The 26,589-nt window shown below is 51.7% G+C and overlaps 1 protein-coding gene across 3 annotated transcripts in view; it reads right to left on the bottom strand.

The window, feature by feature from the left end:
- Window positions 1-26,589, bottom strand: part of si:ch73-22o12.1 (nectin-2) — a 111,380-nt gene that overhangs the window by 50,226 nt on the left and 34,565 nt on the right. For all 3 annotated transcript variants that reach the window (XR_006080559.1, XM_042310456.1, XM_042310454.1), the window contains exons 2-6: window positions 4,190-4,299; window positions 2,437-2,686; window positions 1,043-1,351; window positions 771-888; window positions 264-412 (exon numbers count right to left, since the gene is read on the bottom strand). Coding sequence is in view for 2 of the 3 variants with exons in the window: in XM_042310456.1 (XP_042166390.1) it covers window positions 264-412; window positions 771-888; window positions 1,043-1,351; window positions 2,437-2,686; window positions 4,190-4,299 (936 nt within the window). In the remaining variant the exon portion in view is untranslated. The remainder of the gene's footprint in view (window positions 1-263; window positions 413-770; window positions 889-1,042; window positions 1,352-2,436; window positions 2,687-4,189; window positions 4,300-26,589) is intronic.

The raw sequence follows: 26,589 nt of genomic DNA, 5'->3' as shown, positions 1-26,589 counted from the left end.
AGGAGGGATGGGTGATAAAGTTTCAAAGGGTAGAGGATGGATAGATGGAAACCCCAAACGGAGGAGTAGAGGCCCAGTAAACTGCCCCCCAACCACTAATCCCAGGGACAGAGCATGCTGCTCTCCCTGACTACAGGCAAGCATCACCACACCATCTGTGTGTGTGTGTCGTAAGTGTGTTTTCAGGTGTGTGTCCAGGTGTGTTTGTAGCATAGCATGCACATGTGTATGATTACAGTCATTTCAGGTGTGTGTGGAATCACCTCGGACCATAACAGTGACCTGGTCCTTGCCGGTGCCCAGGCGGTTCTTGACCTCGCAGACGAAGGTTGTGTTGATCTGCTCGTCCACCTTTAGCACGGTCAGCACGTTTTCTTTTACCTGCACTGTGTCTGGCATCTGACCGGACATACTGGGGGTAGAGGAGAGGAGAGGAGGAGAGGGTGGAAAACATAAGTATTGGAACCTGGCCCAGATCTCCCTACTTTCAACTTTCAACTTTCACCTTTGCATACCAATAAAAACTTAATACAAGTAAGTGATTATGGAGGAGCCAGTCAGGACACTGCAGGCTTGCTGTTTCTACTGGGGCTAAACTCCACTATGGAAAGTTACACTTCATTTCTCCACCATCAAGATAAGAGGCCAGTGGCTGTCGAGTTGATCATCATAATACTATCTGTGGTTTATAGTGGCCTGTGGATAGAGTGATAATTAAAGAAGGAGAGAGACCGAGACACAGACTGACAGGCCGACGGACACACACTCACGTTTTCCATGCGATGGTGGTAGGGACGGGGTTGGCAGTAGCCTGACAGGTCAGAGCCACGTTGGTCCGACCCACGTACCAGTTATTATCATAGCCCACGATGGTCACCTGTGGGGGGTCTGAGAGAGAGAGGTTAATTAGTGGGACTTCCCACGCAGAGAAAATAATTGTATTTGGATGTATATGCAACATTAAAAAAGGTCTGACTATACAGTCTGCATGAGTATATGTGTGTGTGATGCATGTGTGCACCAGTGTGTGCAGTGGCCTTACATTCGATGGCCAGGTTCATCAGGAAGCTCTCAGGCTTGGCCTGGGTTCGATGGGACACCAAACAGCTGATGTCTTTGCCGTTGTCTGCTGCTGTGGGAACCAGCATGTACTGGCTGGATACCGTCACGGTGTTGTCAGCGCCCGCCGTAGAGGCGGAGGTAGCGTTGCCGTTGACAGCTGTCACCCATGCGATCTGGGCAGCAGGACGACCGTCGGCCGACTCACAGCGGGCCACGACAACTGGCTGGGCTCCCGTGACGACAGTGGAGGCTATCACTGTTACCCCGGAGGCAGAGTTCCTGGGTTTGGCTGATGAAGGGAAGAGTGAGAATAATTAATGAATACCAATATTGATAAACGACTAGACCGACGAAAACAAGACAGGTTTCCCCCCCCTTCTCTCTCTCTCTCTCTCCATGGCTGCTGAATGTGAATAGAGCAATCAGGACAAGAGCCGACACCAAGCATGACAAGCAGCCGGATCAATAAACGCCCGAGGGGAGAGCTGCGTCCAGGTTAGAGCAATGGTTCTAACCCATTAACAGAAACACAATTGATCTGACAATACCACTTATAATAGCAATTAAGCTGCATGGACAGAATTTTAACCTGCAGGGTAGAGGTCGGATGGGATGGGGGTAGAGGTCGGATGGGATGGGGGTAGAGGTCGGATGGGATGGGGGTAGAGGTCGGATGGGATGGGGGTAGAGGTCGGATGGGATGGGGTAGAGGTCAGATGGGATGGGGGTAGAGGTAGGGATGGGGGTAGAGGTCGGATGGGATGGGGGTAGGGATGGGGGTCAGATGGGATGGGATTGGGGTAGAGGTCGGATGGGATTGTGGTAGAGGTCAGATGGGATGGGGGTCAGAGGGATCAGATGGGATGGGGGTAGAGGGAGGCAAATGGGGGTAGAGTACTCACAGATAGATAATAGAACATGGACACACACACACACGGTCCTACCTAGCATGACGAGGGAGGTGACACCCTGTTCGTTGCCACTGGGGTAGGTGGCGTATTCACAGATACATAATAGAACATGGACACACACACACACGGTCCTACCTAGCATGACGAGGGACGGTGACACCCTGGTGACACCCTGTTCGTTGCCACTGGGGTAGGTGGCGTATTCACAGATACATAATAGAACATGGACACACACACACACATACAGTCCTACCTAGCATGACGAGGGAGGTGACACCCTGTTTGTTGCCACTGGGGTAGGTGGCGTATTCACAGATACATAATAGAACATGGACACACACACACATACAGTCCTACCTAGCATGACGAGGGAGGTGACACCCTGTTTGTTGCCACTGGGGTAGGTGGCGTATTCACAGATAGATAATAGAACATGGACACACACACACACATACAGTCCTACCTAGCATGACGAGGGAGGTGACACCCTGTTCGTTGCCACTGGGGTAGGTGGCGTATTCACAGATGTATTTTCCCTCGTCAGTCATCTTGACGTCTGAGATCTGGATGGAGGGGTTGCTGAGGGAGGGGGGCTCCGTCGTGAAGCGGACCCGCCCCTTCAGGGGCGATGTGGGGTAACTTGCCCCAAAGTTAGGGTGGTACACGGCGATGTTGAGCCGCTCACCCTCCTTCGGCTCATAGATCCAGGACACCTGCGTAGTAGAGTCAAGTTAATTCATTCAAATATTACACAACCTGTCAGATGGAGAAAAGGGGTCAATAAATAACAGCGACTCTTAATCTTTTCTTTGTGAACATGTATTACTATCTACCAGACGTATGGACTCGAGTCACAAATATGATGACTTTCGACTTTGACTTTAACACCAATGACTCGTGACTTGACCTTGAGCCTTATGACTCGACCTGACTTGATACCCTCCCAAAGCCCAAATATTCAAAATGATGCTGTTTAAAACAGTGTGCAGTGCATCAACTCTTCACTTAACGGATTACAGTTGGAATCGGACAGCAGCCAATCAAATTGTGCCAGCTGAGAAAAAGTTGTGTGTGGCAGTACAGAGGAACGTCGGCGGTTGAATTCAGATGGAGCCCTTGGAAAGATCATACCCCAAATGATTATTTTGGGATATAAAGACAACGCTGTATCAACAAAAAACGGATTGCAACTTGTAAAACATGCAGGAAGAAAATTACAGACGGAGGAACAACAACTTCCAACTTTGTTCGACATTTGAAGCTGCACAAAGAACGGTAAGTCATGGCTCATATAGCCGACAGCTATATATTTTATTACTTTACTGGTGTAGCATGTAGGCTAACCTAACGTTAAATCAATGAGCCTCCACACAGTCAGTCAGAGCGGGAACGTGATCATTGCACCCAAGATGGAGCTACAACTGGCTAGGCAGTTAGTAGCCTAAATCCTGCCTGATGTTACTGTTGTTCCTAAAACCATTGACATACGTTAGCCTACTGTAGCCACACAGAGAGAGTGTGTGTGTGTTAAGGTTGGGCGAGTGTGTACAAGCCTACATCGCCCGATTGTGCCATAGCGATCATCACCATTGGGGGGGTTCTCATGGCTACCCATGCATTTCCATGGAAATATAACGTTTATTTGGAAAGTAATAAATATATATATATTTTTTAAAGCATTCATGATTTGCGTAAATGTAGTATACTAACTAATACTCTTGTTAAAAATATGAAATGGTATTAAATTTGGTGAAGAGCATATTATGACTTGTTTGGGACTCGAAATTTGGTATTTTTAAATCCCTGATGAATGATCTTGAGACTGATTCCCTGACCTGTCAATGTTTTTAATTAGCTGTTTTTGAGTTTCTTATGCTCTTGTGAATTCTATGGTTTTTACTAGATTACTTGTAGTTTTTCATGTTGTTTGTCTGTCATTTTTGTAATGACTTGGTGCTGCCTATCTTGGCCAGGACGCTCTTGAAAAAGAGATTTTACATCTCAATGAGCCCTTCCTGGTTAAATAAAGGTTAAAAAAAATATTACTATTTTTTTTTTTTTTAATTTAAATGGTCATGGACGTAAATTGTTGTGACGGTAAAATCCACGAGTCCAGACATTAGTTCCTGTATGTGCATCTGATCTTTTAGGACTTTCTTCTCATGTTGTAAAAACATATCCATTTGTCTACATACGAGTTCCTGTCTGACACTGACCTGTGTGAGCTGTATCCCTCCAGCGTCTGTGAAGGCACACCTCAGGTTGACCGCCTGGCTGGGGTAGGACATCACTTCCGGTTCCACCTTCACCCGCTGAGACACTGCCCCTGGGAGGAAGAGGAGAGGACGTTAGTGCACCTTTCACCACGGCTTCCTGTTTTCCCCTCCATGTTCTACGTCAGAGGCCATGAAGGAAAGGGGAGTAGGAGAGGAAGCTTGTTGAGACTATTGGGACCAGGCCCCAGCCCCAGTCTGCCTGATGCGGAGAGGAAGCTTGTTGGGACTATTGGGACCAGGCCCCAGCCCCAGTCTGCCTGATGAGGAGAGGAAGCTTGTTGGGACTATTGGGACCAGGCCCCAGCCCCAGTCTGCCTGATGAGGAGAGGAAGCTTGTTGGGACTATTGAGACCAGGCCCCAGCCCCAGTATGCCTGATGCGGAGAGGAAGCTTGTTGGGACTATTGGGACCAGGCCCCAGTCTGCCTGATGAGGAGAGGAAGCTTGTTGGGACTATTGGGACCAGGCCCCAGTCTGCCTGATGAGGAGAGGAAGCTTGTTGGGACTATTGGGACCAGGCCCCAGTCTGCCTGATGAGGAGAGGAAGCTTTTGGGGACTATTGGGACCAGGCCCTAGTCTGTCCAATGACAGATTGTAGTTCTGTGGAATGGTCTGGTATACCATTAAGACTACCTACAGTAAGCAAGTAGGTCAACGCTCCAGGAGTCTGCTAGAGGGGTGTGTGTGCGCCGCCCCCATTCTAGCGATGAGTGGAGGAAACAGGACATGTAGTGAAGAGGAAAAAGCCCAGTCCGCTCCACACCGGTCATAAATCATTTGGATGGCTTATGCTTTTCTAGAACCAGCCATTTACTCTGGGCTCACACACACACACACACACACACACACACACACACACACACACACACACACACACACACACACACACACAGTACAGGGATTGGTGTGTGTTAGTGTACATGTTTTCCTACAATATCAGGACCACAGCGTCCTGACAAGTCACCAGAAGGTGTCTTTCGTGCATGTCTGCGTGAGAATGTAATTAACTGTATGAATGAGTGTGCATCAGTGTGTCTGTCTGGTCTACCTGTTCTACGTAAAAACAAATGATCTGCTGCGACACACCTGTCAATGTTTACAAACATTTCAATCTCTCTCTCTCTCTGTGTGTGTTCCCATATTGTGTAGCCACATGCTTCTTAATATGATGCACACGCCGAAGTGATTGATACAGAAATTAATTTTAGCATCATAACTGGTTCTACTGGTTTGTCCGTCCGCTCTGAGTGGAGAAACAGAAACTAGAGAAGAAGGTGGGGTGGAAAACACACCATCCCTATAGAGACACGAGTCAAAGGCCCGGACTGACGGCCTTCTCTGGTGGTGGTTATGAGCTACCCACACAGCCTACCTCTGCTACCATGGTCTTTAAACAGGAAGAGCGACACACACACACAGAGACACAGAAGTTAGAGCGAGACAGAAAGAGAGCGAGACAGAAAGAGAGAGAGACAGAAAGAGAGAGAGACAGAAAGAGAGAGAGACAGAAAGAGAGAGAGACAGAAAGAGAAAGAGAGAGAGACAGAAAGAGAGAGACAGAAAGAGAGAGAAAGAGAGACAGAGAGAGAGAGACAGAAAGAGAGAGAGACAGAAAGAGAGACAGAAAGAGAGAGAGACAGAAAGAGAGAGAGACAGAAAGAGAGAGAGACAGAAAGAGAGAGAGACAGAAAGAGAGAGAGACAGAAAGAGAGAGAGACAGAAAGAGAGAGAGACAGGGAGAGAGCGAGACAGAAAGAGAGAGAGACAGAAAGAGAGAGAGACAGGGAGAGAGCGAGACAGAAAGAGAGAGACAGGAGAGAGAAAGAGAGAGAGAGAGGGAGAGAGAAAGACAGAAAGAGAGAGAGACAGGGAGAGAGCGAGACAGAAAGAGAGAGAGAGACAGAAAGAGAGAGAGAGAGAGAGAACAGAAGACAGAAAGAGAGAGAGACAGGGAGAGAGAGAGACAGAAAGAGAGAGAAAGACAGAAAGAGAGAGAGACAGAAAGAGAGAGACAGAAAGAGGAGAGAGAGAAAGAGAGAGAGAGAAAGAGAGAGAGAGAAAGAGAGAGAAAGAGAGAGAAAGACAGAGACAGAGAGAGAGAGACAGAAAGAGAGAGAGACAGAAAGAGAGAGAGACAGGGAGAGAGCGAGACAGAAAGAGAGAGAGACAGGAGAGAGAGAGAGACAGAAAGAGAGAGAGACAGAAAGAGAGAGAGACAGGGAGAGAGCGAGACAGAAAGAGAGAGAGACAGAAAGAGAGAGAGACAGGGAGAGAGCGAGACAGAAAGAGAGAGAGACAGAAAGAGAGAGAGAGAGAAAGAGAGAGACAGGGAGAGAGAAAGAGAGAGACAGGGAGAGAGAAAGAGAGAGACAGGGAGAGAGAAAGAGAGAGACAGGGAGAGAGAAAGAAGAGAGCGGGAGAGAGCAAAGAGAACAAGCAAGGCATTTCCTAGAATTACCCACCATCTCTCCCAGCACTGACCTAATGTCAGACTCAAACCACAAATTAACCCTTCTGCAACCACATAACCTTTTTACAACCACCCACCCACCCGGAGACTCTACTGCCATGACTGAACAGAGCCAGATATACTGGTATTCCCCTCATAGTATTAACATCATTAGGTTGATGAAAGCATGGGGCCAAAGGGAGTTTCCGCCATATTCCTTCACAGATCAGGTTCATTTCTTATACTGACAAATCAATGAGGGGGAGTGAGGTGAATGAGTCAGTGCATGAAGTGAAGGGTTCAGAATCTGAGCGTGTTCTAGCTGGATCCTGGTACCTGCGTGTATATTGTGTCCTAGTGTATGGGCCTACTGCTGTGTGATCTAGGTGTTTGTGAGGGATCAGGCAGCAGCCTCACTTCAACCCACCTGCAGCAGATAGACCAACTACAGATTAGCTCTGGGACCTGCTCTGGGACCTGCTCGGCTCTAGTGAGGGGAGGAGGGAGACATGGAGGGCTATTGAAACCCAGGATTGCTCGTCTCCACTGGGGAGTATGAATTGAGTCAACCTTGCACGCCACAGGTCATTACACAGACCTGTATTGATAAGCATGCACACATAGTGCGCAAGCACACAATACACGCACACTTGAGACACACACACACTCGAGACACACACACACACACACTCGAGACACACACACACACACACTCGAGACACACTCATTTTTAATCCTGGGAAGGCAGGCAGGCAGAAAGCCCAGAGGGACAGGGCTGAGGAAAGCCTGCCTGCTGTCAGTCAGACAGAGCAATAAGAGGAAAACCAACCCAGTTTAACTCTCTCTAAGCCAAGATGGGAGGGGGATGAGAGGAGAGGAATGGTTTGAGACATTCGACCCCCCAGGGATATAAAATACAACCCACCCCCCTGAAATGAGTAAGCCCCCGTGGGTTGTAGACTATCATTAGAACAGCATGGGTTAACTAGGATATTTATGGTGTGTGTGTGTGTGTGTGCGCTGTGTCGCTATGGTAAGGATGCCTTAAACAGATAACTAATATTAAAAACTGTAAAATACAGAGAAGAGTGAAGTGGACAAATGAAAATAGAATGAGGAGGGGAGAGGGATTTAGAGGGGAGGATGGAGATGAGAAGATTAAAGGGAGAGAGAGCTAGAGCGAGAAAGAAAGAAAGAAGATTGAAGGGTAGAGAGAACTGAGAGCGAGAGGAGTCTGTAACCAACAAGACCCTGAACATATTCTACCCCCAAGCCATAAGACTGATAAAATAGTGTTAAATATACTGAACCAAAATATAAAAATGCAACATGCAACAATTTTAACGATTTTACTGAGTTACAGTTCATACAAGGAAATCAGTCAATTGAAATAAATTAGTTAGACCCTAATCTATGGATTTCACATGACTGGGCAGGAGGGCAACCATGGGTGGGCCTTAGAGGGCATAGGCCCACCCACTTGGGAGACAGGACCACCCACTGGGGAGCCAGGACCACCCACTGGGGAGCCAGGACCACCCACTGGGGAGCCAGGCCCTGCCAATCAGAATGAGTTTTCCCACAAAAGGGCTTTATTACAGACTGAAATACTCCTCAGTTTATGACAGAGAGGGGAGACAGTTGAAGGGTAGAGGAAACAGACAGAGGAGGGGGGCGGTTGAAGGGTAGAGGAAACAGACAGAGGAGGGGGGGCGGTTGAAGGGTAGAGGAAACAGACAGAGGAGGGGGGCGGTTGAAGGGTAGAGGAAACAGACAGAGAGGAGAGACGGTTGAAGGGTAGAGGAAACAGACAGAGGAGGGGGACGGGTGAAGGGTAGAGGAAACAGACAGAGGATGGGGGACGGTTAAAGGGTAGAGGAAACAGACAGAGGAGGGGGGGCGGTTGAAGGGTAGAGGAAACAGACAGAGGAGGGGGGCGGTTGAAGGGTAGAGGAAACAGACAGAGGAGAGACGGTTGAAGGGTAGAGGAAACAGACAGAGGGGGAGACGGTTGAAGAGTAGAGGAAACAGACAGAGGAGGGGGGTACGGTTGAAGGGTAGAGGAAACAGACAGAGGAGGGGGGTACGGTTGAAGGGTAGAGGAAACAGACAGAGGAGGCGGGGTACGGTTGAAGGGTAGAGGAAACAGACAGAGGGAGGGGGTTGAAGGGTAGGATGGAGAGGAAGGAGACAAAGAGAGAAGGTTTCAGGGGAGGAGAGAGAACAGAAGCTGTGTGTCAGTCAGTGCTGCTCTACTTTACTGTGCTCAGTTTAACGCCTAAAGGATGGGTGACACACAACACGCCAACCAACACACACACCAACCAACACACACACCAACACGTACACAGATTTGGCATCTAAAAGTAGCACATCAATGTTCAAGTCAGCATCCTAACTACTGTCACCAATCATTATGTCTCTCCCTCTCACACACCCTGAGAGCAGTAACATCCCTGCCATATTAACCCCGTCCTCTCTGAGCTCTGCATGACATCTACATATTTCCCACCATGCCGTTGATGAAGGGAAAACGGATGGGAAAGAGAAGAGGTGTGCCGGGAGGATGGAAGGATGAGACAGCTAGGATATGTCAAAGTGATGCAGGATGAGTGGACAGCAAGGGAGAGAGGGAGAGACGAAGGGGAGAGCGAGAGACGAAGGAGAGAGCGAGAGAGGGAGAGACAAAGGAGAGAGGGAGAGACAAAGGAGAGAGGGAGAGACAAAGGAGAGAGGGAGAGACAAAGGAGAGAGGGAGAGACAAAGGAGAGAGGGAGAGACAAAGGAGAGAGGGAGAGACAAAGGAGAGAGGGAGAGACAAAGGAGAGAGGGAGAGACAAAGGAGAGAGGGAGAGACGAAGGACAGAGGGAGAGACAAAGGAGAGAGGGAGAGACGAAGGACAGAGGGAGAGACAAAGGAGAGAGGGAGAGACAAAGGAGAGAGGGAGAGACAGCAGGGTGAGTGACCGGTGAAGGAAGGGACATGAGGGAGAAATGGAGAGAATAGGGTACAAGCAATGGAGGGGGAGGGAAAGAGTGAGAAACCGAGACGGACCTCGAGAGAAGGGGAAGCAATAAACAAATTTGATGAGCAACATCTGAGGGGCACAGAGAGAAAGAGAAGGAGAGCAGGAGACAGAGGAGAGACAGTGAAAGTGAGATAAATAAAGTAGGAGAGATGTTTAGACAGAGGAAAAGTAGAGAATGAGAACAGGAGGGAATCGGTGCATGGAGAACAGAATGACAGAAGGAAAGAGGACAAGGGAGAGAGGGAGGTGTGGAGCAGTAGAGGAGATCAAAGGTAGACCACACACACACACACACACACACACACACACACACACACACACACACACACACACACACACACACACACACACACACACACACACACACACACACACGACCTTGAGAGAAAATGAGGACTGTCTCAGAATAGAGGGCAGAGGAACAGTGGGAGTATGACACACCACCCCCCCATTTGAACAGCCGTGGCTTTAAGGGGAACATACGCCTATTACCCCTTTCTTTCTTTCCCCTCATCGGTCTGCCTACTCAGCTCCCCGTCGGTCTGCCCACTCAGCTCCCCGTCGGTCTGCCCGTCTGTCTACTCAGCTCCCCGTCGGTCTGCCCGTCTGTCTACTCAGCTCCCCGTCGGTCTGCCCGTCTGTCTACTCAGCTCCCCGTCGGTCTGCCCGTCTGTCTACTCAGTTCCCCGTCGGTCTGCCAGTCTGTCTACTCAGCTCCCCGTCGGTCTGCCCATCTGTCTACTCAGCTCCCCGTCGGTCTGCCCGTCTGTCTACTCAGCTCCCCGTCGGTCTGCCCGTCTGTCTACTCAGCTCCCCGTCGGTCTGCCCATCTGTCTACTCAGCTCCCCGTCGGTCTGCCCGTCTGTCTACTCAGCTCCCCGTCGGTCTGCCCATCTGTCTACTCGGTCTGCCCGTCTGTCTACTCAGCTCCCCGTCAGTCTATCAGTCTGTCTACTTAGCTCCCTGTCGGTCTGTCTGCTGTTTACCTGAATCAGTGTGTGACTGAGTGAGGGAGTGAGGCTGATGCCTAATGGTCTCTTGTCCTCTGGCTGATGGTCACTGTGATGCAGCACAGTCCATCTCCAGCCCCTAAGAGGCCAGTTATTTACAGAGTAACACCACATCCCCAGTATTCACTAGACCATTTACTGTCCAAAACAAGCATTCAGCCTACTGTCTAATACCATGCAGGCTTATTCCCTGCTGGTCTCAAGTCCTGTTCAGATGGGAGGAAACTGAAAACATTTGGAAATTGAGTGAAGCAGGGAGGTTCAGCCTGCATGTGTCCAATAAGAACAAAGACTTGTGTTTTCCACTGCTAAACATTGTGCTGTGATGTATCCTACTGAGAATGGCCTAGTACATTAGCCCCTGTGCTACCCTGTTCTCTACAGAGCTCTGTGGTGGTCCATTTGTTCAATCATCCTGGACCTTGATTTATTTGATTACCTACATTAGCTGCTGCACTCCCTCTGGTATTCAACCAAACACATGTAGCCTTTTAGCTCCTCAGTGTGATCCTGTGGGCTGGCCAGTGGTTTGTCTGGGGTTGAAGCCAAATAACCTGCATCTCCGCATAGTACTCTGATTGCCATTGTGTCACTGACATCCGTCCCAGATGGCACCCTAGTCCCGATATAGTGTGCATTTAGAGCCCTGCGGGCATAGTACCCTATTCCCAGTGTAGTGCACTATTTGGGACAAAGCCTGTGACTGGGCTAATAAAGTAGTCTAATAAGTAGTTGCTGCTGTAGGCTGTGTGGTGGCGAGGGAGGACATACATTAACCTTTTTCTGGTCTAGGAGAATAACAGCCTTGATACAGGCTACAGTGGTAGAATCTACAGTAACTGTGTATAATGGTGGGCATTTGCCCTCTAAACGACACACTCTTCTCTCAAAGTAACAGCAGAATTGGGCTGCGGTCTGTACAGTATCTCTACTTGAAGTGAAGCCTCATCTTGAGGTGTAAAAAACATACTTTGCTCTTTAGACAAGCATAACAACCTGTACTGTAGACAATAAGTAACAACTAGTTGACTGTTTACTCGGCAAGTTAAACATCCCCTTATTCAATTACATTGTTAGACTCGTTCAGTGACATTGATATTTCAAAAAGAGGAAACATGTCCACACACAGTTTGGTATGCAGGGAGCAGAGTGTTGCGTAGTGAGGCTTACATGTTGACCAGACAAGACTCGTCACGTGTGCAAACGTAGCAAAAATGTACATACATGTTGTTCAATCATTGTAGCCAGGTGCTAAAATAGAACTTGGTTCCATTTGTGACGCTTGACACACTGCAAGTCGTCTCTCCCACCTCCTCATTGGTTTTTAGGAGCATATACCCACGTGGGTGATTGAAAGATGAACTGAGGTCCACACTCCAGTCCAGTTGGTGGTGGTAATGCACCTTAGTGTTGGTTGCCATAAAGTCCAAAGAAGAAGCCTGAAGGAGGAGAGATTACTAGAAATACACTTCTCCCCTTTTGGCTGTGGATTAATTTCAGGTAAAATAACTACCCAATGTTTATATCCCAGGACAAATTAGCTAGCTAAATTGGCATCAATGTTTAATGCTTTTTGACCTGTCCACAAATTAATATACTTGGTCCAGAGTTTGTTGGATATTTCAACCTGCGTGTCCTGATCGTATCTGGTGTGGGTGGACAGAATCAACATGTGCACATGCGGTCTGGTCAGCAAGTTAGCTAGGACAGCAGCAGGCAGAGCAGACGTTTGACAAGCTTACAACAGGAGAGGAAGTGGAGAGAAGGTGAAACATGGCCCATCCTCTCATTGACCTTCTCTCAGCCCACTACATCACCAGATAATCAATACACTGGAAGGATACATTTAGATACACTACAACTATAGGCTATGCCTCAAATGACACCCTATTCCACATGTAGCGCACTATGGAGTTAGTGCACTATATGGGTAAAGGGATGCTGGTCAGTAGTGTACTACAGTCCATTCTGAAAGTATTCAGACCCCTTGACCTTTTCCACATTTTGTTACATTACAGCCTTATTCTAAAATGGATGAATTTTTTTTTTCATCAATCTAAATACAAATCCCCATAATGACAAAGGAAAAGGTATAGAATTTTTTGCAAAGTTATTAAAAATAAAGAACTGAAATAAGTGTTCTCATCTTTTGCTATGAGACTCGAAATTGAGCTCAGGTGCATCCTGTTTCCATTGATCATTCTTGAGATGTTTCTACAACTTGATTGCAGCCCACCTGTGGTAAATTCAATTGATTGGACATGATTTAGAAAGGCACACACCTGTCTAAATATAAGGTCCCACAGTTGACAGTGCATGTCAGAGCATGCACTGTCAAAGCTCAGAAACATGACTGTGCCAAGACACAGATCTGGGTATTTCTGCAGCATTGAAGGTCCCCAAGAACACACTGGCCTCTATTATTCTTAAATGGAAGAAGTTTGGAACCACCAAGACTCTTCCTAGAGCTGGCCACCCAGCCAAACTGAGCAATCAGGGGAGAAGGGCCTAGGTCAGGGAGGTGACCAAGAACCCAACGGTCACACTGACAGAGTTCCAGAGTTCCTATGTGGAGAACCTTCCAGAAGGACAACCATCTCTGCAACACTCCAACAATCAGGCTTTTCTGGTGGAGTGGCCAGACGGAAGCCACTCCTCAGTAAAAGGCACATGACAGCCCACTTGGAGTTTGACAAAAGGCACCTGAAGGACTCTCGGGAAAATGAGAAACAAGATTCGCTGGTCTGATGAAACAAAAGATTGAACTCTTTGGCCTGATTGCCAACCGTTACATCTGGAGGAAACCTGGCACCATTCCTACAGTGAAGCATGGTGGTGGCAGCATCACACTGTGGGATGTTTTTAAACAGCAGGGACTGGGAGACGAGTCAGGATCGCTGGATGATCCTTGATGAAAACCTGCTCCAGATCGCTCAGGACTTCAGACTGGGGCGAAGGTTCACCTTCCAACAGGACAACAACCCTAAGCACACAGCCAAGACAAAGCAGGAGTGGCTTCGGGTCAAGTCTTTGAATGTCCTTGAGTGGCCCAGCCAGAGCCTGGACTTGATCCCAATCGAACATCTCTGGAGAGACCTGAAAATATCTGTGCAGCGACGCTCCCCATCCAACCTGACAGAGCTTGAGAAGATCTGCAGAGAAGAATGGAAGAAACTCCACAAATGCAGGTGTGCCAAGCTTGTAGCATCATACCCAAGAATACTCAAGGCTGTAAACGCTGCCAAAGGTGATTCAACAAAGTACTGAGAAGGATCTGAATACTTAAGTAAATGTGTCAAAAATAATAATAATACTTGCCAAAACAAAAAATTAAAACCGTTTTTGCTTCGACATTATGGGGTATTGTGTGTAGATTTAGGGGAAACAACAACTTAATACATTTTAGAATAAGGCTGAAAAAGTGAAGGGGTCTGAATACTTTCAGAATGCGCTGTATACAGGAAAATAGAAAATAGCGCGTCATCTGTGATTGGCACACACATCACCCAATGGATAAATATTCAGTCATATTTTAATTTTTTTTATTTGACCTTTTATTTAACCAGGCAAGTCAGTTAAGAACAAATTCTTATTTTCAATGACGGCCTAGGAACAGTGGGTTAACTGCCTGTTCAGGGGCAGAACAACAGATTTGCAACCTTCCGGTTACTAGTCCAACACTCTAACCACTAGGCTACCCTGCCGCCCCGAATATAAAATATTCATAGCTAGTACGGCATAGCTAGTACATTAGTTTAACAATGACATGATGAAAAGTACAACAGTCCTAAAACAGAGCCATGACAGGAAGAGGGGACGAAGGATGGAGGGCAGAAAGAGGAGTAGAGAGAGATTGTGTAATGAAAGATAGGGATGGCATCAGGCAGGAATGAGCTTCAAAGTGACAAATTAACACCTGGGGGAAATTTGTAGGGAGATTGAGGTGTGTGTGCTTCATAAACAACAGGTGTAGACTAACAGTGAAATGCTTACTTACGGGTCCTTTTCCAACAACGCAAAGTTAAAGATTACTTTATTTTTATTTTTATAAACAGTGGCGAGGAATATATTCACAGTGAATAACCAGTGCAGAGTGGATGTGCAGAAGTACGAGGTAATTGAGGTAGATATGTACATATGTACATGTAGGTAGGGGGTAAAGTGACTAGGAAACAGGATAGATAATACACAGTAGCAACAGCGTATGTTGTGAGTGTGAAAGTGTGTGTGTGGGGCATCAGTATGCATGCGTGCGTATGTTGTGTATGTGGGCGTGTGTGTGTTTTCATCCTGTCTGTTTGCATACCAAAGCTTGTTTGCTTACATGCTTTGTATTAGAATTTGTTCTGTAGGGAGTATGTTCATATTTACACACAAAAGTCAAGTTTGTTCCTTAATTACAAAAAGACTAAACTTTAAACTAGGGCATTTAAATAGTTAGAGGCATACTAACTGAAAGTAAAACTAGACAGTGACCCTACCTGTACTCTCAGGTCACTGACGGGTACTGTATATGACTGAGTGTGAGAACTACTACAGCAGGATCTGACAGGGGCCTCCAGTCCCTTTACTACAGGGACCCAGCAGAATCTGACAGGGGCCTCCAGTCCCTTTACTACAGGGACCCAGCAGAATCTGACAGGGGCCTCCAGTCCCTTTACTACAGGGACCCAGCAGAATCTGACAGGGGCCTCCAGTCCCTTTACTACAGGGACCCAGCAGGATCTGACAGGGGCCTCCAGTCCCTTTACTACAGGGAAAGGGACTGGAGGCCCCTGTCAGATCCTGCTGTAGTAGTTCTCACACTCAGTCATATACAGTACCCGTCAGTGACCTGAGAGTACAGGTAGGGTCACTGTCTAGTTTTACTTTCAGTTAGTATGCCTCTAACTATTTAAATGCCCTAGTTTAAAGTTTAGTCTTTTTGTAATTAAGGAACAAACTTGACTTTTGTGTGTAAATATGAACATACTCCCTACAGAACAAATTCTAATACAGACCGAGGGAGGGAGGGGCGAGGGAGGGAGGGACGGGGGGGAGAGCGAGGGAGGGAGGGAGGGACGGGGGGAGCGAGGGAGGGAGGGAGGGGGGGAGCGAGGGAGGGAGGGAGGGAGGGGGGGGAGGGCGGGCGAGGGAGGGAGGGAGCGAGGGGAGAGCGAGGGAGGGAGGGAGGGACGGGGGGGGAGAGCGAGGGAGGGAGGGAGGGACGGGGGAGAGCGAGGGAGGGAGGGAGGGACGGGGGGAGAGCGAGGGAGGGGGGGGGGAGAGCGAGGGGGAGGGAGGGGGAGGGGGAGAGCGAGGGAGGGAGGGAGGGACGGGGGAGAGCGAGGGAGGGGCGAGGGAGGGGGGAGAGCGAGGGAGGGAGGGAGGGACGGGGGGGAGGGCGAGGGAGGGAGGGAGGGGGGGGGAGAGCGAGGGAGGGAGGGAGGGACGGGGGGAGAGCGAGGGAGGGAGGGGGGGACGGGGGGAGAGCGAGGGAGGGAGGGAGGGACGGGGAGAGCGAGGGAGGGAGGGGAGGGGGGAGGGAGGGGAGGCGAGGGAGGGAGGGAGGGAGGGAGGGGGGGAGAGCGAGGGGAGGGAGGGAGGGAGGGACTCCCCCGTCCCTCCCTCGGGAGGGAGGGAGGGTCCCTCCCTCGAGGGAGGGAGGGAGGTCCCTCCCTCGGGCTCTCGAGGGAGGGAGGGTCCCTCCCTCGCTCGAGCGAGGGAGGGGCGAGGGTGGGAGGGACGGGCGAGGAGGAGGGAGGGACCTCCCTCGCTCGCTCGCTCTCCCCCCGTCCCTCCCGGGAGGGAGGGAGCGGGGAGCCCCCGTCCCTCCCTCGCTCTCCCCCCCCGTCCCTCCCTCGCTCGCTCTCCCCCCGTCCCTCCTCGCTCGCTCGCTCTCCCCCTCGGAGCTCGCTCTCCCCCCGGGACTCCCCGTCCCTCCCTCGCTCGCTCGCTCTCCCCCGTCCCTCCCTCGCTCCTCGCTCTCCCCCGTCCCTCCCTCGCTCGCTCCTCTCCCCCCGTCCCTCCCTCGCTCGCTCGCTCTCCCCCCGTCCCCGCTCCTCTCCCCCCGTCCCTCCCTCGCTCGCTCCCCCCCGTCCCTCCCTCGCTCCCTCCCCCCCCTCCTCGCTCGCTCCCCCCCGTCCCTCCCCCTCGCTCGCTCTCCCCCCGTCCCTCCCTCGCTCGCTCTCCCCCGTCCCTCCCTCCTCGCTCGTCCCTCCCTCGCTCGCTCTCTCCCGTCCCTCCCTCCCTCCTCTCCCCCCGTCCCTCCCTCGCTCGCTCGCTCTCCCCCCCCTCCCTCCCTCGCTCGCTCTCCCCCCCCGTCCCTCCCTCGCTCGCTCCTCTCCCTCCCTCGCTCGCTCGCTCTCCCCCCCCTCCCTCCCTCCTCGCTCGCTCTCCCCCCCTCCCTCCCTCGCCTCCCCGTCCCCCCCCCTCCCCCCGTCCCTCCCTCCCTCTCGCTCTCCCCCGTCCCTCCCCCTCGCTCGCTCCCCCCCCGTCCCTCCCTCGCTCGCTCTCCCCCCGTCCCTCCCTCGCTCGCTCGCCCCCCCGTCCCTCCTCGCTCTCACCCCTCCCCTCGGTATCCCTCCCTCCCTCGCTCAGTCCCTCCCTCCCTCAATTCTGGTCCCCCGTGAGTCCCTGTGGCTCTCCCCCGTCCCTCCCTCCCTCGCTCGCTCTCCCCCCGTCCCTCCCTCCCCCCCGTCCCTAGCTCTAGACTTTGAATAAGACTCCCCCCAAATCCCTCCCTATTCCTCCCCCGTCCCTCCCAGTAGGGCACCGTCCCTCCCTCGCTTTTCCCCAGGCCCAATAGGGCATGCTCATCCCTCCTCGCTGAGTACAGTCATCCAGTAGCTCCCTCCCTCGCTAGTTTCAACCGTCCCTCCCTCGCTCCTACTAAATCCCCCGTCCAGCCCTCGTCGCGTCTCTCCCCCCGTCCCTCCCTAACAAGGGGTGTACCCCCGTCCATACAGTACTCTCCCCCCCGTCCCTTGACATGGTTTTGTCCATTCAGTCCCTCCCTCGCTCGTACATACCCCCGTCCATCATTTAAGAGGCACAGGCCCGTCCCTCCCTCGCAAAAGCCCAGTACTCAACTAAACAAAAAAACAGGGCCCAGGCAGGCAGGCAGGCCCCCACGCACGGCTCTCTCCCCCCGCCCTCCCTCGCAGGCACGCACGCACGGCAGGGCCCAGGCCGGCCCGCACGCACGGCAGGGCCCAGGCCCCGGCACGCACGCTCTCCCCCGCCCAGGCAGGCACGGCAGGGCCCCCCGTCCCTCCCTCGCACGCACGCACGGCAGGGCCCAGGCAGGCACGCTCGCACGCACCCCGTCCCTCCCTCGGCCCAGGCAGGCCCTCACGCTCGGCTCCCCCCGCCCAGGCAGGCAGGCAGGCAGGCAGGCAGGCCCAGGCAGGCAGGCACGCACGTCCCGGCAGGGCTCCAGGCAGGCCCTCCCTCGCTCGGCAGGGCCCAGGCCCAGGCACGCCCTCGCACGGCCCCCCCGGGCCCAGGCAGGCCCGGGCCCCCTCGCAGGCAGGCACGGCCCGGCCCAGGCAGGCCCTCCCGGCTCGGCCCAGGCAGGCACGCACGCACGGCCCCCCGCCCAGGCAGGCACGCTCTCACCCCAGGGCCCAGGCAGGCACTCACCCCCGCCCGGCCCAGGCAGGCACCCGCACGGCAGGGCCCAGGCAGGCACGCACGCACGGCCCGGCCCAGGCAGGCACGTCCCTCCTTCTCACCAGGGCCCAGGCAGGCACGGTCAATTCTGGTCAGGGTCCAGGATCGTTATAGGCAGACTTTGAATAAGACTCCACCCCAAATGGCCCAGTAGCAGGCACTACTTTTGACCAGGCCCAGGGCAGGCACATATGACTGGTACAGTCATACAGGCAGGTTTCAACCGCACTAAATGTCAACGGCAGGGTCCCAGGCAGGCACGCACAGTACAACTTTGACAGGGCCCAGGCAGGCAGGCAGGCAGGCACAGGCAAAGCAGGCCCAGTACCAACTAGGCAGGCAGGCAGGCACGGCAGGGCCCAGGCAGGCAGGCACGGCAGGGCCCAGGCAGGCACGCACGGCAGGGCCCAGGCAGGCACGCACGGCAGGGCCCAGGCAGGCACGCACGCACGGCAGGGCCCAGGCAGGCACACGCACGCACGGCAGGGCCCAGGCAGGCAGGCACGCACGCACGGCAGGGCCCAGGCAGGCACGCACGCACGGCAGGGCCCAGGCAGGCACGCACGCACGCAGGGCAGGGCCCAGGCAGGCAGGCACGCACGCACGGCACGGCCCAGGCAGGCACGCACGGCAGGGCCCAGGCAGGCACGCACGGGCAGGGCCCAGGCAGGCACGCACGGCACGGCAGGGCCCAGGCAGGCACGCACGCACGCACGGCAGGGCCCAGGCAGGCAGCGCACGCACGGCAGGGCCCAGGCAGGCACGCACGGCAGGGCCCAGGCAGGCAGGCACGCACGGCACGGGGGCCCAGGCAGGCACGCACGCACGGCAGGGGGCCCAGGCAGGCAGGCACGCACGGCAGGGCCCAGGCAGGCAGGCACGCACGCACGCACGCACGGGGGCCCAGGCAGGCAGGCACGCACGGCAGGGCCCAGGCAGGCAGGCACGCACGGCAGGGCCCAGGCAGGCAGGCACGCACGCAGGGCCCAGGCAGGCAGGCACGCACGGCAGGGCCCAGGCAGGCAGGCACGCACGGCAGGGCCCAGGCAGGCAGGCACGCACGGCAGGGCCCAGGCAGGCAGGCACGCACGGCAGGGCCCAGGCAGGCAGGCACGCACGGCCCAGGCAGGCACCACGGCAGGGCCCAGGCAGGCACGCACGGCAGGGCCCAGGCAGGCACGCACGGCAGGGCCCAGGCAGGCACGCACGGCAGGGCCCAGGCAGGCACGCCGGCACCCAGGCAGGCACGCACGGCACGCACGGGCAGGGCCCAGGCAGGCACGCACGCACGGCACGGCAGGGCCCAGGCAGGCACGCACAGGGCCCAGGCACGCACGCACGGCAGGGCCCAGGCAGGCACGCACGGCAGGGCCCAGGCAGGCACGCACGGCAGGGCCCAGGCAGGCACGCACGCAGGGCAGGCAGGCACGCACGGCAGGGCCCAGGCAGGCACGCACGGCAGGGCCCAGGCAGGCACGCACGGCAGGGCCCAGGCAGGCACGCACGGCAGGGCCCAGGCAGGCACGCACGCACGGTAGCACACACAGCAGGGCCCAGGCAGGCACACACGGTAGCACACACAGCAGGGCCCAGGCAGGCACTCGTCTCTACAGGCTGAATTATTCATTTCCTGGTGAAAAAGAGCACAGCGCTCTCCTCTTCTCATACCTCCATTATTGATAAAGAGAAACATTTACACTGGAGAGGGGGGGCAAGAAAGAGCAAGCGAGTGAACAATATAAGAGGATGGGTTTGTGACTCCAGAGAGACGACAGGAGGATGGACATGTGGTTGTGTTGTGGGCCTGTCTGGTTGTTTACAGAGAAGAGAGGACACTGCTCTCCTCAGCCAAATATACTGCTGCTACTGCATGACTCAGTCTCTCTGCTGTTCTACTGCTACAGTCTCTATGGATGCGTGGGCCCGGGTCAAACGTAGTGCACTATAAAGGGAATAGGGTGGCATTTGGGACACAGCCTATGGCTACAGTACAGTCCACCTCCCCTCTCCTCTGGGACTGTCTGGCCATGACAGTTTTGTTCTAGCTCCACTTTATTTCAGTCCAGGTCCTCTCATTCTCACGTTTTATCCTTCTAGCTATGGTCTATCCTTGTTCATCTGGTTCTGGCCTAGTCTTCTCACTCCACCTCATTCCAACCAATACCTCCCCAGGGAGATCCTAGCTAACACAAACCAGAGCTCAGATCAACATCAGGGGAAACTTCAGGATCAGTTCCTCAAAAACTTCCCTGATCTCTCTTCTTAATTTGAGCCTTGTTTGACACCACTCTAGCAGGCTGCCAGCTTCAGCAGAAAAACACAGGTTCCCGACATCTCCCTCACCCGATCTGTCTGTCTGCCATTATCTCACCTCAGCCCCAGAATAGAGTTACCATCAATTATACAGGTCTAGGATCACAGGGAGTGGCCGGTGATCAGGTAGACACACTCTGCACCAGACAGGTATTTCTCCAAAAGATTTTGAAGTTATGGAAATAAATAAATATACACAATTGCAACTTTATCGAGTGCTGGCCTTTTGTACTACTCAAAACTGCCTGCATTCTATGTGGGTATGTGTGAACTGTGTGTGTGAGAGAGTCCATCACTCCTGAGCAGTGTAACAATGTGTCTATAACAAGGGGATATTTTTGGTTACAGTAGGTGTGAGCTTCTGATTCATCTGCTGTAGAAAATCCCTCCTGGGGTTTAATGAGAGATTCCATGACAACACCTCAGTTTACACCTCGTCAACAACACAGACACAGCTGCGTTGCCGCACTCCCTCGCTGCCATCAGTTACATTCAACTTTAATTAACCTTGGGCTGTTTCCCCAGCTGCTTTGTCAAAACTTTCACTCAAACCTAATTACACACACCCATTGGGTCACCGTCATGGCTTGTAAGAGTCCGTCCCCCAATCAAAGAGACCAATCCAATCTGATACTTTTAGAGGATTAAAATAGTGTACGTCTGAGGTACGTCGGTAAGGCAACCCTGGTCCAACCCTGGTCCGGGAAGACAACCCTGGTCCGGGAAGACAACCCTGGTCCTGGAAGCTAACCCTGGTCCTGGAAGCTAACCCTGGTCCTGGAAGCTAACCCTGGTCCTGGAAGCTAACCCTGGTCCTGGAAGCTATAGGCTCTTCATGTTTTTGATTTAACCGACCTGGAAGACCAGGTGTCTTGAATTTAGGCAATCACTGAACAGATCAATTAGCACAGTTGGTCAGGGCTGCGTTCAGTATACAAAAACATAATATAAGGTTATATTGAACTGAAACAGCTGATAGTCTACATCAGAACAGCGTAGGACGACTCTGGCCTAAATTAGAAATCTAGCCCGTTGGAATGAATCACTGCTGACAAGCAAGTGAGGAGAGAGAAGAGAAGGAGAGAGAGACACAGAGACGAGAGAACGAGAGACACAGACATAATGTGAGACACACCAAGAGGCTGAGAGTGTGAGAGACAGAAAGGGATAGAAAGAGTCTTTGTGAAGGAAGTAACAGAACAGTTCCATTGACCTGCTGTTCCTCTCAGGTCTGTTAGGACCAGTAGACGGATGGGATTCCTCCTGCCATTGTTCCCATTCTGAATAGGTGTCAGGCTATATGAAACCCAGCGCTCTAACACACGCCTCCCATAGGCTCTCACCTCACTGGAGGTAAAGTGATAAGGAGTGATACGGAGAAGGATGGGATAAGAGAGAATGGTGTGAACCTATAGCGCATTCAATCAAACACCTCTATAGCACATATAGGGAGTTGGTATATTACCTACGTCACCATGGTGACTGGCGCTGTGAACACCGTCCATTGTGAGCTTGCAGGTTTAAACAGTGTTATTAGTAGAGTTGTCCAACCGTTATTACATCACTGAGGGTTTATTAAAGCAACAATCATTGAGTGGACATTTACCTGCCTCTCTTTGGGCTTTGCACACTGATATAAGGCTATGGCAGCCCTCTGAAGATCACACAGGAACAATAGTGCACACTATTACACACAGTCACACACCATCAGGCAGGAACAATCACCCATCTACCAGTCATTACAGTTGGGAAGGGCTGCCTTTGTTGACTAGCTATTCTGTTAAGATAGAGTGATGAATAGAGAGATGGAGGAGGGGAGAGATAGGACATAGTCCCTAAATAGACTCTCTCTCATGGCCCCCCAAGTCCCAGTCATGCTCTGATGCCCTACTACAACAGGGGCCATAATCAGACTGTAATCAGTAACACAGACAGAGAAACAAGCAATTGAGGCTGTATTCTGTTGTAGACTAATTTGACTGTGTTCTCCACATTCCACTGTTTGTCATTTCTGTTCAAAAGGGAAAAGACGTTCACCGTTTCCCCCCAAACCAAGACCTGAAACTATTAATTCCATTACCACAACGTGTTCCAATTTTGTTCACTAGTATCAGAGTTCACAGTTCTGATTAAGAAAAGGGATCCAAGGGGAATTTGTCAATCACACACACTTTCATCTGAAGCTATAGCATACAGAGTCCAGTAGAATGGGTGGGTTAGTTCCCATCCAGTGGGCTACATTCCCTACTAAGCAACACACTGGTATTTTAGGAGAAATTCCTGTTTCAGTGTGACGGTCAAATTCCAACAGAAAGTGCAGCTGCGAAAACTGAAACCTGCCCAAAACGTAACCATCAAACAAAGACTGTCGGTCGTGAAAGTGAAAGTGAATGTCTTACCGTATGTGTGTGGGTAAAAATTAACTACTGGTCTTTTAGGGGAATTTCCTGTTTCAGCGTGACGGTCAAATTCCAACTGCAGAAACTGAACCCTGGCCATAACGTCACCATCAAACCAAAATTGTCGGCCGTGAAAGTGAATGTCTTACTCAGTAAACATTGTACTCTGTATTTGTGTTGGTAAAAATAAACCACAGTAACAGGCAGCTTTTTTTCTGCTGAGTCAACATGGAAACGAACAATGTCTTCTAGTGTGATAACTCTGTTATGACTGACAGGTTAATAGATCTTCCTCCTCTCTCCAGGTGTGGGACGTTGGGAAACAAAGGACACCCGGGCTGCTACCTACCTGAGGACAGAGGACAGTGCTGCTGTGCGGTAACACACACACACACCAAGTGCCACATCAAACGCTAGCTAGCTAATAACACACAGTAGCTAATGAGTCAGATCCTCAAAGGAGAGCCAGGGAATGACTGATCCTTCCTTTGAATCTCCATCAGCTCAGGCAGGAATATTCAGATGAACAGCAGCTCTACAGAGAGAGGGAGAGGTTGAAGGTCATAGGAAACCTGGAACCAGCTTGTCTTGTGAAATCTGATCTAATAGTATGAGGGCAAAGTGCTGTTCCATATCTCTGTTCTTCACATGAGCAAAGTAACAGACACACAGGAAGGGTAGAAGCTTCATCTCTGCATCCTTTAAATTAGACTGCTTGTTACAGATTTGAGTGACGGTTAAATTCCAGCTCCTGCGATATTCCGTAGCTGTCGTTCCCGCCTGGCGTTCCAGGGAGCAGCCGTTCCCGCCTGGCGTTCCAGGGAGCAGCCGTTCCCGCCTGGCGTTCCAGGGAGCAGCCGTTCCCGCCTGGCGTTCCAGGGAGCAGCCGTTCCCGCCTGGCGTTCCAGGGAGCAGCCGTTCCCGCCTGGCGTTCCAGGGAGCAGCCGTTCCCGCCTGGCGTTCCAGGGAGCAGCGGTTCCCGCCTGGCGTTCCAGGGAGCAGCGTTGATTAGGAGCGGATCTGCCACGCTGATCCCAGATTTCCACCCCAGATCAGAGCCCCATCTATCAGCATAGAGGGGGGGGGGTCAGAGGAACTACTTACACACGTGGCAGCTAGTCTCTCACACACACCCCTAAGCCCGGGCAATGCCTCCAGTGCTCCAGACATCAGAATGACACGACCCCCCTCCTCCTTTTCAGAGAGCAATACACATAACCTTCAATGAGTTTCTCAGGTAGTGTAAGGAACCAATACACACTCACAGCTGACTACACTTGAAGTGATGAAATGTCTAGTTCAGGCCAATACAAGCCCCTCAATACTACAGTATAGTCAACAGCAGTCAATACTACAGTATAGTCAACAGCAGTCAATACTACAGTATAGTCAACAGCAGTCAATACTACAGTATAGTCAACAGCAGTCAATACTACAGTATAGTCAACAGCAGTCAATACTACAGTATAGTCAACAGCAGTCAATACTACAGTATAGTCAACAGCAGTCATTGGCTTTATGTGACCGGCAGTCAATCCTCCAACACCCGGCTCCATTCAGTCAGACTGGACATAGACTGGCCCCTTGTTCAGATCACAACCCAGTTGTGCTTTCAAACTAGCCAACAGATTTAGAGGGGAATGAGAGACAGTGAGAGAAATAGATGGAGACAGAAAGAGATGCACCAGAGTTGAGCAACAGCTGCTGAGCATCACATCTGTTCAGAGCAGTCATCAGCAAACAGACCCCACGGAGCACTGAGAGAGAGAGAGGAGAGAGAGGAGAGAGAGAGAGAAAGAGGAGAGAGCGAGAGACTGAAATGGTACAGGAATCGAGAAGCACATGTTCTCTTCCTGCCTCTGCCTTCCTCCATCCCTCGCTTTCTGAGACTGACAGAACAACAGAGGCCTGTCAGTGTGGAGATGAAAGGCTGGGGGTGGGGCGTGTGTGTGTGTGTTCTCATGAATGAATGACCCCTCGTTGAAAACCCCTCACATACTGCCCTGTCCTCGACACAATGGCTAACATAAACCACGGGGAAAGAGGACACACTGTGTTAGAGAAGGGGAAAATCTAGAGAGTTTCATATCAGGATATTATTTTTGATGTTATATCGTATTGACGGCAGTTTGCTGCACCAAGACTCCAGTATTTGTATAACTTGTTCACCATCTTGTTAAATAGGGCGCCAAATTGTTTTCAGCACTTTCATTTCTGGGCGGCAGGTAGCCTCGTGGTTAGAGCGTTGGGACTAGTAACCGAAAGGTTGCAAGATTGAATCCCCGAGCGGACAAGGTAAAAATCTGTAGTTCTTTCCCCTGAACAAGGCAGAGTTAACCCAGCGTTTCTAGGCCATCATTGAAAATAAACATTTGTTCTTAATTGACTTGCCTGGTTAAATAAAGGTAAAATTTAAAAAATCAATTTCCATGACTGATGCAAATTCCTTTTCTCAAGGCTCTCTCTCATCTCTGCAGCAGACATATGGTGAGCAATATGTTTGGAACATGGAATCGGCACCAAAGTATCGTGATAATATCTTATCGTGAGGTCCCTGCTAATTCCCAGCCCTACTGTGTGTGTCCTTACTGTCCCCCATCTCATTGGTGGTATTACCAAGTGAACCCCACTACACCTCTAACAAACGTGTCTAATCTCATCTTAGTGCAGGTGAAACTCATGGCCTCATCCCAGCTCCAGCAACAATACTGGGTGTACTGCACTATAGTGGCCATTCCACCTGGAGGAACAGAACACGCAGTACTAGGAGAGGAACTCACTGTCTAGTCAAGACTGCATGCCAAATGGCACCCTATTCCCTTTATAGTGCACTACTTTTGACGAGGGCCCCACATGTCTATGGCCAGAGACTGACAGAGGGCAGTTCTGTAGCAGTGTGCTCTACTGTACATCACATGTCATTTGGCAGCAACGGGAGAGAGCAGAGTAGTTTATGTTGACATCTCTCCATGGTCCCTGAGCAGAGTAGTTTATGTTGACATCTCTCCATGGTCCCTGAGCAGAGTAGTTTATGTTGACATCTCTCCATGGTCCCTGAGCACAGAGCAGACTTTATGTTGACATCTCTCCATGGTCCCTGAGCACAGAGTAGACTTTATGTTGTCATCTCTCCATGGTCCCTGAGCAGAGTAGTTTATGTTGACATCTCTCCATGGTCCCTGAGCACAGAGCAGACTTTATGTTGACATCTCTCCATGGTCCCTGAGCACAGAGCAGACTTTATGTTGACATCTCTCCATGGTCCCTGAGCACAGAGCAGACTTTATGTTGATATCTCTCCATGGTCCCTGAGCAGAGCAGACTTTATGTTTATATCTCTCCATGGTCCCTGAGCACAGAGCAGACTTTATGTTGATATCTCTCCATGGTCCCTGAGCAGAGCAGACTTTATGTTTATATCTCTCCATGGTCCCTGAGCACAGAGCAGACTTTATGTTGATATCTCTCCATGGTCCCTGAGCACAGA

Source organism: Oncorhynchus tshawytscha, linkage group LG03 (genome assembly GCF_018296145.1).
Source record: "Oncorhynchus tshawytscha isolate Ot180627B linkage group LG03, Otsh_v2.0, whole genome shotgun sequence".
In the NCBI taxonomy this organism is placed as follows: Eukaryota; Metazoa; Chordata; class Actinopteri; order Salmoniformes; family Salmonidae; genus Oncorhynchus; species Oncorhynchus tshawytscha.
This window is presented reverse-complemented; position numbering and strand designations above follow the sequence as displayed.